This window comes from Dipodomys merriami, unplaced genomic scaffold (genome assembly GCF_024711535.1).
Source record: "Dipodomys merriami isolate MVZ:Mamm:240054 unplaced genomic scaffold, mDipMer1.0.p SCAF_25, whole genome shotgun sequence".
Lineage (NCBI taxonomy): Eukaryota > Metazoa > Chordata > Mammalia > Rodentia > Heteromyidae > Dipodomys > Dipodomys merriami.
This window is the reverse complement of record NW_027203937.1, coordinates 19,980,737-19,995,136: the sequence shown is the minus strand read 5'-3', so window position 1 is coordinate 19,995,136 and position 14,400 is coordinate 19,980,737. Positions and strand designations below refer to the sequence as shown.

The window sequence follows — 14,400 nt, the reverse complement described above, 5'->3', positions numbered from 1 at the left end:
TCCAGCAAAACTGAAGGAAGCTGGGGAAGGGGGCAGGGCTAGGGGAGGAGAAGGGGAGGGAGGGGAGGGGAGAGGAGGGGGGGGAGGAGTCGTTCCTGTGGACCGCACAGGCTTGTCCAGCCAAGACAGAGACCCTGCGCATTACAACTGGGTGGCCACCCAGCCGGTCCTGCAGCCAAGGAGATGCGGGCCACGAAGGCAAGGTTACTCCTGAGGCCTTAGAAAACGCCTGAGGCCAGAGATGACACAAATCATCCATTCACTTGAGCTTTCTGATATCCTATCAGAGTTTAATAGCATGCTGTTATTAATGACCCAGGTACAAATGATGCAGATACTGTTTGACTCCATATTAACATATCAAACTAGCAAATACATAAAAATACCTGAAATGAAAAGAATGAGCAAGGCAGGCTCTCTTTTGCCAGAAGATCATTAAAATTTATGAAAATGTATCAAGCCTGGAGTGGTGGCCTACCCATGACTCAGCAGCCTGTAATCCCAGCACTTGGGAAGCTAAGCAGAATGGTGAAGACCAGACAGGGTCTGGCTAAATAGAAAGACTGCTTCAAAAACGTATAAAAAATGTTATCAATTTAAAATTACATATATTTATAATTTTACATACTTTTATCTATGTATATATGTACACACACACACACACACACACACACACATATATATATATATATATATATATATATATACTATGTATGTGTGAAACTGTAATTTCAACCTATATAACTGAGATACCATTTATCTCTGTTTTGAAACCTTTATTTAGATGTAAAGGATTGGATGTCACAAACATTCTGGGAAAAACAACAACAAAGAACACCCAACATTCTGCCCTAGGAGATTCTTGGTGTCACCTGGTCTGAGCAGTCACTTGGGGGAGGGGCACAGAGGAAGGAGATACTGCAAGCTCAGATAAAAGTCCAGAACTAGTTGGACAACTAAAGAGAATTGAACTAGGTATCAAAAGATTGCCCTGAACAGTATTTGAGGCAAATGGAAGGTCACTGGAATTGCAAAGGAAGCAAACAGGTATCATTATTCTAGTAAGTGCCTCTTGACCTCTGGCTAAGAAGCTCACAAAATGTACTTTATCTCCCTCCCATCACAGAGGTTTTAGGAGTGTGTCTCATCCTCCTGTGTTGCTATGATGATGATGCAGCCTAGAGCATGCTTATGCCCTGAGATTCTTCTAGGACCATCAGATTGTCGATGTGCATAGCAGTGGGGCAGTAGTATGTTGAAATGACCTCGGGAGATATCAAAAATACCTAAGTCTGAGAAGACAGTGTATCCAGCCCTTGATTTGATATGGAAGATGAAGGATTAAGTAGATGTTGCAGCATATTGACAGAAGGGGGTGGATTTGTGAAATAAATTATGTTTTTTCTCTATTTCATTTGGTGACAGTAGGGAAGTTAAGGATAAGGGCTTTCAGGAAGTACCATTCATCTTAATGATACTGAGAAAAATAGAATCACTTCCTGCGCCTCATTCAGGAAATGGGAACAAAAGATACAAGAATGTAGTTTATACATTATCATCCAGTTTATCTATAGTATACATTTTTATTATGTGAAGTGGTAAACAGAAAAATGTACATTATTAAGCCCATGCACTTAGAATACCTTGTTTTTCCTTTTTTGCTTTATTTAAGTGACGTTCCTTTGAACATTTTAATGCGTTCTATAAATCTAAGGCATTTTCATTAACTAGAAAACTTTTCTCTTAATTATAGTTAGTAGACTATTCAATATAAAAATTAAAGTTCCAGGCGCCGGGTAGCGTACACCTGTGATCCTAGCTATCCAGGAGGCTGAGATCTGAGGATTGAGGTTCATAGCCAGCCAGCCAGGAATGTCCCTGAGACTTTTTTTTTTTTGGGTCGGTCGTGGGGCTTGAACTCTGGGCCTGGGTGCTGTCCCTCGGCTCTTCAGCTCAAGGCGAGCGCTCTACCACTTGAGCTACAGTGCCACTTCCGGTTTTCTGGTGGTTTATTGGAGATAGGAGTCTCACGGTCTCTCCTGACCAGGCTGGCTTTGAACCGCGATCCTCAGATCTCGCCTCCGGAGTAGCTAGGATTACAGGTGTGAGCCACCAGTGCCCAGATCCCTGAGACTATTATCTCCAATTAGCCACCAGAAAACCTGAAGTGGTGCTGTGGCTCAAGTGGTAGAGCACTAGCCTTGGGCTGAAGAGGTGAGGGACGCCCAGAGTTTAAGCTCCACAATGACAGAAAAAAAATTAAAGTATTTATTGGTGTTTATAATTGCTAGTTGTTTTGTATATTCCATATTCTTTGTATATATAAATTATTCTGCTGTAGAAATTAATAGTAGCTAGAATTATAGACGTGAGCCACCTGCGTCCGGCTTAAAACAATTTTTTTAATTAATAGCTTCAAGTTCACAGAAGAATTGTTAGACAGTACACAGAGACTTGCATACTCTAATACTAGTTCCTCTATTGTTACAATGTTTTTAACTCAGCATATCACTCCTTGCTTATATTTTTTTGCTTAAGGGTAATGTCCTACCACGTGAGCCACGTCTCTACTAGTGGCTTTTTTTCTTTTTTGATCAGTTATGGGTCTTGAACTCAGGGCCTGGACACTGTCCCTGAACTTTTTTGCTCAGGACTAGTACTCTACCACTTTGACCCACAAATCTACCTCTGTTTTATTTGTTGTTGTTGTTCTTTGTTTTTGTCAGTTGTAGGTTTTGATTTCTGGGTCTGTCCTTCAGCTCTTCAGCTCAAGGTGAGCACTCTAACCATTTGAGCCACAGCGCCATTTCCAGTTTTCTGGTGGTTAATTGGAGATAAGTGTCTCCTGGACTTTTCTGCCTGGGCTGGCTTTGAAACTCAATCCTCAGATCTCAGCCTCCTGAGTAGCTAGGATTACAGGTTTTTTTTGTTTTTGTTTTTGTTTTTTTTTGCTGGTTGTGGGGCCTGAGATCCTCAGATCTCAGCCTAGGTGTGAGCCACTGGTGTCCGGCTTTATAGTCTTAACTAAGTTTATACTTAATTTTCCATTAGTTCTACGCACGTGTATGTGTGTATGTGAGTGTGTGGTTTGTGTGCCAAGACTGGGGGGACAGTATCTCTTTGCTTTTTCACTTAAGGCTGGTGCTGTACCACTTGAGTCTCAGCCTGATTTCCAGAATTTTTGTGGTTAACTGGATACAAGAGTCTCCTAGATTTTCCTACTGGGGCTACCTTTGAACTGTGATTCTCAGGCCTTAGCCCCTTCAGTAACTAGGATTAAAGGCATAAGCCAGCGGTGGCTGGCTCGACTTCTAATTTTGATGATAAATATAATTTTTGGGGGGGGGGTCCAGTCGTGGGGCTTGTACTCTGGGCCTGGGCGCTGTCCCTCAGCTCTTCAGCTCAAGGCTAGCGTCTACCACTTGAGCCACAGCGCCATTTCCGGCTTTTTTCTTTTTGCTTATGTGGTGCTGAGGAATGGAACTCAGGGCCTCAGGCATGCAAGGCAAGCGCTCTACCACTGAGCCACCTTCCCAGCCCAATAAGTATAATTTTTTACAAGGCATATTTGGATGAAAAAGGCTTCTCTGTCTCTATATTTTAAGGAACATTCTAGAATTGGTATTGGTAGTCTAGGCTGATTTGGTAAAAGAGATGTATTTAAGATCAATGGATTTGTCCATTGTCTATGCTGTTGTGTGTTAATATTTTGGGTAAGTATGATGTACCAGTTTTTTTATTTTAATATATATTTTTATTGTAAAGACACTGTACAGAGGGGTTACAGATGTAGCAGTTGAAAAGAACTTAGACTAGCATCGCATGGGACTATAAATTGTTCGATATAATGGCTGGGATTTTCATAAGAAAGATGCTGAAGTAGTAAATAAATGCCCAAATTACATACAAGTAGTGAAGAACTCATTAAAGATCCAATGCAAGTAGATATGAATAAAATTCCTATATGGCTGGTAAACTGAGGCTAAGTTATCACATTACCCCTGTTTAGTTAGTTCTCTCTAAGTGAGGTTGGGATCAAACCACACTTGAATAAGAACATGAAATGAGTGCTACAGATTTCTCAGAAAAGAAATCAGAAGCTGATTTGAGTGGATGACCCATGCAAATAATGTAGGACATGGATGAAAATAGCATGGGGATAACTGGAAAATACAGCAGGAAGGGTGTAGTAGAGGTAAGGCAAAGGTACGTTTAGAAGATAAAAATCAGGCATTGGTGGTTCATGTCTATAATCCTAACTACTTAGAAGGCTGAGATCTGAGGAACCTTGGTTCAAAGCCAACCTGGGCAGAAGATGTCTGTGAGACTCTTATTTCCAATTAATCAGAAAAAAAAAAAGGTAAAAGTAGAGCTGTGGCTCAAGTGGAAAAGTGCTGGCCTTGAATGAAAAAGCCAACAGAGAATGCAAAGCCCTGAGTTCAGGCACCACCACCACAACATATTTAAAGAGGATTAAGTTGAGGCCAAGTCCAAGTCAAGAGCATTTATTTAAATTCTTTGGCCAGTTTGCAAACATCTGCTTAGCCCCTTCCAAAATTTGCTTGGTCCTCACCCCATAAATAATAGGGTTGAGCATGGGCGGGATAACCACATAGAGATTGGCCAGCAGGATATGGACATAGTGTGGGATGTGTTTCCCACCAAACCTGTAGGCAAAGACAGAGAAGAGGGCGGGGACATAGAAGAGCAGGATGACACAGACATGGGAGCCACAAGTGCTCAGGGCCTTGGCTCGGGCTTCTCGGGAAGAGAGGCGGAAGACAGCACAGAGGATGTGAACGTAAGAAATAGCAATAAGAATGATGTCCAGGCCGGTGGACAGAAGAGCAGCTGCCAGTCCATACCAGACATTGACGGAGATATCAGAGCAGGACAGACGGGCAATGCCCATGTGCTCACAAAATGTGTGTGCAATAATGTTGACATGACAGTAGTGCAGGCGCTTGAGGAGAAAGATGGACGGAAACATGATAATGAAGCTGCGGGAGAGAGTGGCCATGGCGATCCTCCCAATGACATTCCTCGTGAGGATGGTGGCATATCGCAGAGGGAAGCAGATGGCCACGTAGCGGTCAAAGGCCATCGCTAGCAGGACAGCAGAGTCAGCCACGAAGAGGAAGTGGATGAAGAACATCTGTGTGAGGCAGCCATCGAAGGAAATGTGGCTAGACCCTAACCAGAAGTTGGCTAGTGTCTTGGGCATGGTCGAGGTTGAGAGCAAGACATCAGCACTGGCCAGCATGGACAGGAAGGTGTACATAGGCTCATGCAGGCTTGGCTGGGAGACAATGATGCAAATCAGAATGCCATTGCCTATCAGGGCAGCTATATACATGGTGCAGAACGGGATGGACAGCCAGATGTGTAGATGTTCTAGTCCTGGGATGCCGGTGAGGAGGCAGCCAGCCGTGCGGGTGTCAGAGTTGTTCCCAGCCATTATGCTGTGAGCAGATAAGAAAGGCATGGTTTTCTGAAAAGCCTGTGTCACAGGGGTAAAATAGCTTCAGATTTCGAATATCAACACCAACAGTGCGTGTAAAGGCTTGCAAACACACGGTAAGAGTTACATACAACTCACAGGCAAGGGCTCTGCACAAAGGATACAGATTGCATGAAGTACATACAGTCAGGCCCTTCCTACAGATTGTGACTGTATTATTTGGGAACTGTTTTGTTGTTTGTTTGTTTGTTTGTTTTGGTGTGTGTGTGTGTGTGCCTGTACTAGGGCTTGAACTCACAGTCTATGCACTGTACACTATCTGTTAGCTTTTTATCACTCAAGGCTGGTGCTCTACCACTCTACGGCCAACTTTTTGCTGGTAAATTGGAGATAAGAGTCTTATAGACTTTTCTGCTCTTGCAGGTTTTGAACTGAGATCCTTAGATCGCAGCCTTTTGAGTAGCTAGTATTACAGGTGTGAGCCACCAGCTACCAAATCTTACTCAGAACACTTTACCCAGATGTAAGATTTTCAGAAAACTACAAAGCTCATAAACATTGCATCAATGCATTGTCGCAGTTTCTGAAAAGCAGAGACATATAGAACATCGAAAAACAATTTTTTGGCCTGGTCCTAGTATCTCATATCTGGAATCCTAATTGAACTACCAAAAATCTAAAACTAAACTGCCAAAAACTACCACTAAACTACCAAAAAAGCTAAAAGTGGCTGGGTGCTGGTAGCTCACACCTGTACTACTAGCTATTCATGAGGCTGAGATCTGAGGATTGCAGTTCAAAGCCAGCCTGTGCAAGAAAGCCCGTGAGACTCATCTCTAATTAACCACAGAAAACTGGAAGTGGCACTGTGGCTCAAGTGGTAGAGGACTAACTTTGAGCAAAGAGCTCAATTCAGCTCCCAGGTCCTGAGTTCAAGCCCCACAACCAACCAAAAAAAAAAAAAAGCCAAATATGGAGCTGTGGCTCAAGTGGTAGAGTGCCAACTTTGAGCAAAAAGGTCAGGAACAGAGCCCAGGCTCTGAGTTGAAGCCCCAGAACTAGCACAAAAGCAAAAACCTCAAACAACTTCTTGACATCGTGATGTGGTTTTGTGGTGAACTATAATAAGCTCTGCAAAGGCCCTAGATTCTACTCAGAGAACTGCAGTCCCAAGACTAAAATCAATTGCTTCTGATTAGCAAACTTTGAGCAAGAGAAGGCTTCGAGCTTTAGACTCTGCAGACCATACACTCTACCTGCTCCCCCACCCCACCCCTCACCCTTAGCCCCAGGCAGAGATGGTGTGATAAGTATGGAGGAATTTAAGGCAGCTCTGGAAGTTAGGAATGACCCCTGGAGATCTTCAGAAAGCACCTCCACTAGAGATTTGCTCTGTCTGTATTGATTGTGTGATCTTGGACAAGTCACTGTCTCCTCTCAGTAACCATTTTGTACCTTTTACAATGGGTGTCGATATTGTGCTATTTGTATAGTAAATTAATTTTGTTTGTTGAAGCCATTAAACCAGGTCACGTCATGTGTGTGCTGGAAATGTGGTGCTTCAGAGCAGGAAGGAGCCTGAAAGGCAAGGTTTCTAAACCTATCTTCAGGGTCATCAAGCGTTCTTAGGCTCTATCTATTACAGACTCAGTGAGCTTGCCCCTCAGGTGACTGTGATGCATGCCAAAAGTTTGCAAACCACTTGTAAGGACAGACCTACTTCCACCTTTATCTATCTGACTATCCTCAGTTCTGCCAGGATCACTGATGTCTTCACCAGTTTCTGCTGCATTCTTCCTGGAAATGCTCAGACTCAAGCTAAGTCCAACTAGTGTTCATCTCCAGCCTAGATGCTGTAACCACATAGCCATGCTGTGGGCTTTATTGTAGACTAGGCCACTTGAGCCCCTTTTGGTTCTGTTAACTGATTATCACAGTGAATAAAGAATTCTTATTGCAATCCAAATCCTGTTTCTCTCTTAGTTACACTTTTCTCCTGCATAAGGGAGATGGTGAGACCATCAGAAGCCAGCTCCTCACATTGCCACCTCTTCTGTAAGAGACTTAATCCATGCACCTCCTCCCTTCTGAACTTTCTCCTGTCAAAAAGAAGCCTACATCAATGTCCCTCTTCTTTTCCAATGCTTCCTTTATCATAGTTGGAATATATTTTATTTTATTAAAACATAAAGAAAACTTTCTTAATTTTTTAAAAATTATAAATTTTTTACAGTGTGGTAGATTGAACCCAGGGCCTTGCACATTCTTTTTTTTTTTTTTTTTTTTGGGTCCGGTTGTGGGGCCTGAACTCTGGACCTGGGCACTGTCCCTCAGCTCTTCAGCTCAAGGCTAGCGCTCCACCACTTGAGCCACAGCACCACTTCCGGCTTTTTTCCTTTTGCTTATGTGGTGCTGAGGAATCGAACCCAGGGCCTCAGGCATGCAAGGCAAGCACTTCTACCACTGAGCCAACTTCCCAGCCCAACCTTGCACATTCTTCTACACTGAAATGCATCCTCATTCCTTGTTGTTTTGAAACAAGACTTGACCTACAACACACAAACACATATGGCATATGCATACTTACACAAACACAGGCATGTATGTATGTATGTATGTATGTATGTATCTATCTATCTTCAAGAATAATTTCCACACTTATATTTTACTTTTTTTTTTTCTGGTGGTTCTAGAGACTGAACTCTGTAAACAGAAGCTTTACTACTTGAGCCACACCTCTAGCTCTTTGTGCTCTGGTTATTTTTGAGATATGCTCTCATTTTTTTGCCCATGGGAGGCTGGACTGTGGTCCTCCTATTTATCCTTCTTGTTGTAATTGGGATGTTAGCTTTCACGGCCACACCCAGCCTTTTCTTTGAGAAGGAGTCTTGCTAACTTTTGTCTAGGATGGCTATAGCTCATGATCCTTCCCATCCCCTATGTATTCTTTTTTTTTTTTAAGTTTTTTTTTTTTTTTTTACTGTGAAAATACTGTACAGAGGGGTTACAATTACATGGGCAAGATAATTAGTACATTTCTTATCAAGCATTGTAGCTTCCTCCTTTGTTTTCCCTTCCCATCCCTTCCCATCCTCCCTCCCCACCCCCCACCCAATCCTTCCTCCCCCACCAAAGTTGTAAAGTTTCCAGATAACGACTTGTACATCTCATTGTTGCAAGGGATCAACCTGTCTCCCTATTTAAATTATTTGTTTTTTCCCTTCCCCTCCACAAATTATACCAAATACAGTGTAAGCAGGGGTTATGCCATGGGGGAGGGACATACAAAGCAACAAAGAAATAATCTTATAAGTGTGTTAGAAACAATCACCTGAAAGAAAAAACATTTGAACACATATCTTAGGGTTCATTTCCCTAACATCAACTTATCTGACCTTTTCTGCTTGTCTCAGACATATACTAGTTATTGCAAATAAGGGAAACCATGGGACCTAAGTTTCTTTGGGCCTGGCTTACTTCACTTATTATAATTTTTTCCAAGTCTTTCCATTTCCTAACAAATGGGGCAATGTCATTCTTTCTGATGGAGGCATAGAATTCCATTGTGTATATCCATTCATCTACTGAGGGGCATCTGGGTTGGTTCCATATCTTAGCTATGGTAAATAATGCTGCAATAAACATAGTTGTACTGGTAGCTTTTGTGTGGCCTTGTTTGTGACCTACCTATTCTTTTATCAGTAACAATTCCCTGTTATGTGGAAGACTCAGTCTATAATCCAATACTTACTAATTTATCGACCCATATATATATATATATGCATATACATATATATATATATATATACATATATATCATGGAAAGTTTTTCCTTTCTCTGTCTTTTAATTATTCTTTGTCCTCTACTCTGATTACCTTCTTCAATATAGACAACCTGAATTGCTTATTCAGAAATATTTTTCTAATCCCCTAAGAAGGATAAGTTATACTTCTGTTATACAGTATGCCTATATGACCCTGCATTTCTTTCTCCACTCTCCTTTCTTCTTTGTCCCTTTGTCTCCTTATCACACTGTATATTGTGAGCATCTTAAGAGACAGACGGTGTCTTCTTTGCGTATGTCTGGGATAGAGTTTATACTTAGTGAATGTTCAAACCATGAGAGTCAGCACCATCCCACTCCTGCTATGTTCATTCCCACAGGTGAGAACACACACCAATACTACAGAAACCCCAGGTTTATGACCTTAATCTTCTGCTTTCCTGCTTTCTTCTTTAGTCTGTGATTTGCTTATTCCTCCCACAGCATCAGTCATCCTAGGCTCCTTCTCAACCTGTGTCCCTCTTAGCCCATGATACTAAGTGATGCAGCTCACTCTGGGTTCCCCGTCCTGACAGTGAAACACAGGGCATCCTGGTCTCTCCCTCTCTTTGTCCCTGTGACTCACACTCCACTTCAGGTACCCATCAACATTTCCAGATTTTAATACTACTGAGCAACCCTAGCAACCGATTTGAAGTTATCTATTCTGTAGCACTTTCTTCCTGACTTCCCATGGCTTCTATAACCCAGAGTTCACTTGCCTACAGAGTTCTCCTTCTGTTATCATTGGAACTTCTCCTTACCACTGTCTCTCCAACTAATCATCTCTCAAAACAGAATTAAAGCAGAGGTTGAGCATTTAAAGCTCCTTGAGTAGATGGATGCAGATTTTATGCACTTTCACTTGACTTCAACTCTGTCATATCAACTACCTTGGGTGGAAAGTTGACTAATGCTTACCACATTTCTCATCTGACAATGCCTCTTGGTGGCTCCTGTTTCTGTTACCATTCTGAAAATAATAGATATTTTGTTTGAAAAATGAATATATCTGATCTATTATAAATGTAGGCAGTATTCACTGGAATCTTCCTGTCATCTTTTGACTCTTTTTTAAAACACTGGTTTCTTAACCAATAAATGTTGACTTCAAACCTCTCCTTTCTTCTGAATTCCAGTAAAGTAATTAAAATTATCTGTGCATGAAGTTCAGGCCAACAAGCATAAACTCCTTCTTCTTGTTTTCCTTGGCCACTGGCTGTCACCTTCCACCTTTTATTCTACTAGAGAAATCTACAACTCCATCCTTTACCTGACTGCTCTATCCAAAACTTGACAGGCATCCTTCACATGTTTTGTGATGCACAGTTGTTTAGTTTTCCTTCCATCATTTCTCAGTGTTGAAGAACAGAGCCTCTGAACAATTTATGATTTCTGATTTTCCTCAGGTGCCATGACTTGTATACTATTTATGACTTGTGATCCTCCTTAGGCACCAAGGATCTGGTTTTCACTATTCTTTCCCCACCTAGAAAGTGGCTCTAACTTCTTCTTCTCCCAACCCATCCCTCTGAAAACTACAATGCGACCTACTCTCTTCAGCTCTATGTTCCTCTGTGAGCACTGTCAGAGAGGGGTCTAATTTTCTGACTCCTATTTCTTAGCCCCTTCTCCTGAATAATACTTCTTCTCCACACTAAAATTCACCCAGACTTACCTCTCTGATGCCACCTTCTCACATTCAGTTCTCAGTCTTCAGTTCAACACCTCAGGCTTCCTTAATATATAGACTGCAATCCCAGGTCTTGCCACACTGTTTATTCCTTCTGCTCCTTTGGGATCAAAATTTTTCCTGCCTCTGCATTCTTCCCTTTCTCAGCTCCACTCTTCCCCCCACCCCCCAACTATGCCCAAACATCTAAGGCAAACATACAGATTTGGCATAAAGCCAAATGGAAATTTATTGATTGATATGTTAGATGTTTGAGATGGGAGGGGCTCTGTTCGCAGAGGCTCTTGACCTGAAAGTTTTCATTAACTTGGTTTTGTGTTCTCTGTCAAATGCTACTTCTCTTCTATGCCTTCATCCTGACTTTTTCTTTTCTTTTCCTTTTTTTTTTTGGGGGGGGGTCCAGTCGTGGGGCCTGAACTCTGGGCCTGGGCGCTGTCCCTCAGCTCTTCAGCTCAAGGCTAGTGCTCTACCACTTGAGCCACAGCGCCACTTCCGGCTTTTTTCTTTTTGCTTATGTGGTGCTGAGGAATCCAACCCAGGGCTTCAGGCATGCAAGGCAAGCGCTCTACCACTGAGCCACCATCCCAGCCCCTTCTTTTCTTTTCATTGATCTTCTTGCAGCTTCTTCTTCTTCTTCTTCTTCTTCTTCTTCTTCTTCTTCTTCTTCTTCTTCTTCTTCTTCTTCTTCTTCTTCTTCTTCTTCTTCCTCTTCTTCTTCCTCTTCTTCTTCCTCCTCTTCTTCCTCCTCTTCTTCCTCCTCTTCTTCCTCCTCTTCTTCCTCCTCTTCTTCCTCCTCTTCTTCCTCCTCTTCTTCCTCCTCTTCTTCCTCCTCTTCTTCCTCCTCTTCCTCCTCCTCTTCCTCCTCCTCTTCTTCCTCTTCCTCTTCCTCTTCCTCTTCCTCTTCTTCTTCTTCCTCTTCCTCTTCCTCTTCCTCCTCCTCCTCCTCCTACTCCTCCTCCTCCTCCTCCTCCTCGTCCTCCTCGTCCTCCTCCTCCTCCTTCTTCTTCTTTCAGGATTAGTATTCTCGGCAAGTATTTGTATCCTCTCCAAGACCCCTAAGAATCTCTTGAGAAAATGAGAATATGAACCCTAAAAGGAATGATGCATAGGAATTTTTGCTTGTCTTGTTCATGAAAATACTTGGTAAAGCTTAATTTTGATCTTTTCAGCATTTGATACATATAATTACAGATAGTCAGTAGACTATCTGTAATTATAATACAGCAACAGATATAAAGTACTGTGGAACTCCAGAGCCAAAGAAATAATCCTACCTGGTATAATTAGTGGAGGCTTCATAGCTTGTCATATTGTGATTTGGGGAAGGAAGAGAGAGCTAATGTGAAGAGAAAGAGAGAGAACACAAGGTTATTGAGCCAATTGAGATGAATAATGTGAATGTGCTTGGTAGATTAAGTTATAATGCTTTGCAGAATTCACTTAAAGGTATAAGAAGGAAACTGGAACACTAGAAATAGAACTTGTATTCAGGAAACAGGAATTAGTACAGGAGATAGTATCCATCTAGTTTAGCATCTTCCATACTTAGAATGACTCCCATTTCTGAGATGTATTTATTTAGCTATTTATTTACTTATTTAGCTATTTAAAGTTGAGTTGCAATTTGTCTATTAAAAAACTTTTAAAAAATATAAATTCAGCGGGTTTTGGACATTCATTAACTTGTGCAACTTTAATTATTATTTAATTCCAGGACTCTGTGTGTGTGTGTGTGTGTGTGTGTGTGTGTGTGTGTGTGTGTGTGTGTGTGTGTGTGTGTGTGTGTGTGTGTGTGTATGTGTGTTGGTATTGGGGCTTGGATTTAAAGCTATCTTTTTTGCTCATGAATGGAGCTCTACTCTTTAAGCCATGCTACCACTTCTGGCTTCTTGCTGGCTAATTGGAGATAAAGGTCTCCCAGCTTTGTCTGCCTGGGCTGTCTCTGAACTGAGATTCTTAGACTCAGCCTTCCTAGTAGCTAGTATTATAGGCATGAACTACTGATATCAGTTTCTTTTTGTTCTTTTATCCTGTATTTCCTCAGAAACTAAAGTGATACTATAAACTCTAGCCTGGATCAATTAATGGTTAAAACCACTCAATAATGGTTATTTTGCTTCAAAAAAAGTCTAAACTTTCCAATGTGCACCTCTTCAAATCCTTCCCCCTTTTGCTGATTATTTTAGAAACTGAGTCAAGTGGACTTTTCCCTTTTTTTTTTTTTTTTTTTGCTCATGTGGTGCTGAGGAATTGAATTCAGGGCCTCATGCATGCAAGGCAAGTGCTCTTCCACTGAGCCACCTTCCCAGCCCTCAAGTGGACTTTTCTATCCACAATGGTTTTGAACTGAGCTCCTCAGATCCTCTGATTTCCCTGGACATCCACACAGGAGTTTCCTACAGAACCTGAAGGTCAGGTACTTTTGCTTGCAGGTTGGCGTTCTACCATCTGAGCCATGCCTCCAGACTTTTGAACTCTGATTTTTATGTTTTTTTGGGTTAATATTTTCTTCCAGTGATCCTTAATATTGTAAAGCTTGGTAATATTGTTGTGTGGAAGTATGGACATGTTATTTTATTGTAATCTAGTTAGCTTTTAAATTTGTACGGATTTGTGAGGCTGCAGGGAGTGGAGAGGAAGGGAACAAGGGAAGGAAAAAGGGATTATGAGGGATTATTATGAGGGGAGCAGGCCTAGAGGAAGGTAGGAGAAGCCACCAACAATTGTGGAGTTGAATGTAATGGATAAATAAAAATGTACTGAAATTTACGCTGAGCTACAGTGACTTCTAAATACTCACTATATCAATTCTATCCTGAATATATGTACAAAATCTTTGGAGCCTGACACAACTTATCATTATTCACTTTAAAAAGTAAATGATAAGGGACCAGGTGTGATGGGACACAACTGTAATCCCTACTGCTCCAGAGGATTAACTGTTTAAGGTCAACTTGGGGGAAAATCCCCCACAATGCCCTATCTGAAAAAATAAACTAAAGCGAAAGCGAGTGGAGCACAAGCGGTAGAGCTATTCCTAGCAAGCCCAGACCTTAAGTTCAAACCCCAGTATTGTGTAAAAAACAAAAAGGTAAAAGGATAAAATAGATCTGGGGCAGAGGCCAATTGTAGAGTATATTTGCAAGCCCTAGTGGGTGGGTCCAATGTCTAGTACCATAGAAGGGAAGAGAAGAGGGAGGGAAAGGCAGATTCATGCAGCTGACACTGCTCAGGACATGGTGGTACAGAGTATCTGGTAGTGTGTGCTGTCATCTTTCAGCCAAAGCAAGTGGTGCATATCTGATGGAGAAATACTGTGGGAGGATACTCTAGTATAGCTTAGTGGAGAAAGACAAGGAAGAGAGATGGGGGATTTTGCTTATTTTTTCCTTCCTTCCTTCCTTCCTTCCTTCCTTCCTTCC

General features: G+C 41.8%; 1 protein-coding gene across 1 annotated transcript; it reads right to left on the bottom strand.

Moving 5' to 3' along the window:
• Positions 1-4,495: 4,495 nt before the first annotated feature.
• On the bottom strand, positions 4,496-5,485 carry Or52b6 (olfactory receptor family 52 subfamily B member 6). Its single transcript, XM_070035370.1, has one exon. It carries the CDS (start codon positions 5,483-5,485, stop codon positions 4,496-4,498), a length of 990 nt encoding a protein of 329 aa, XP_069891471.1.
• Positions 5,486-14,400: the final 8,915 nt, after the last annotated feature.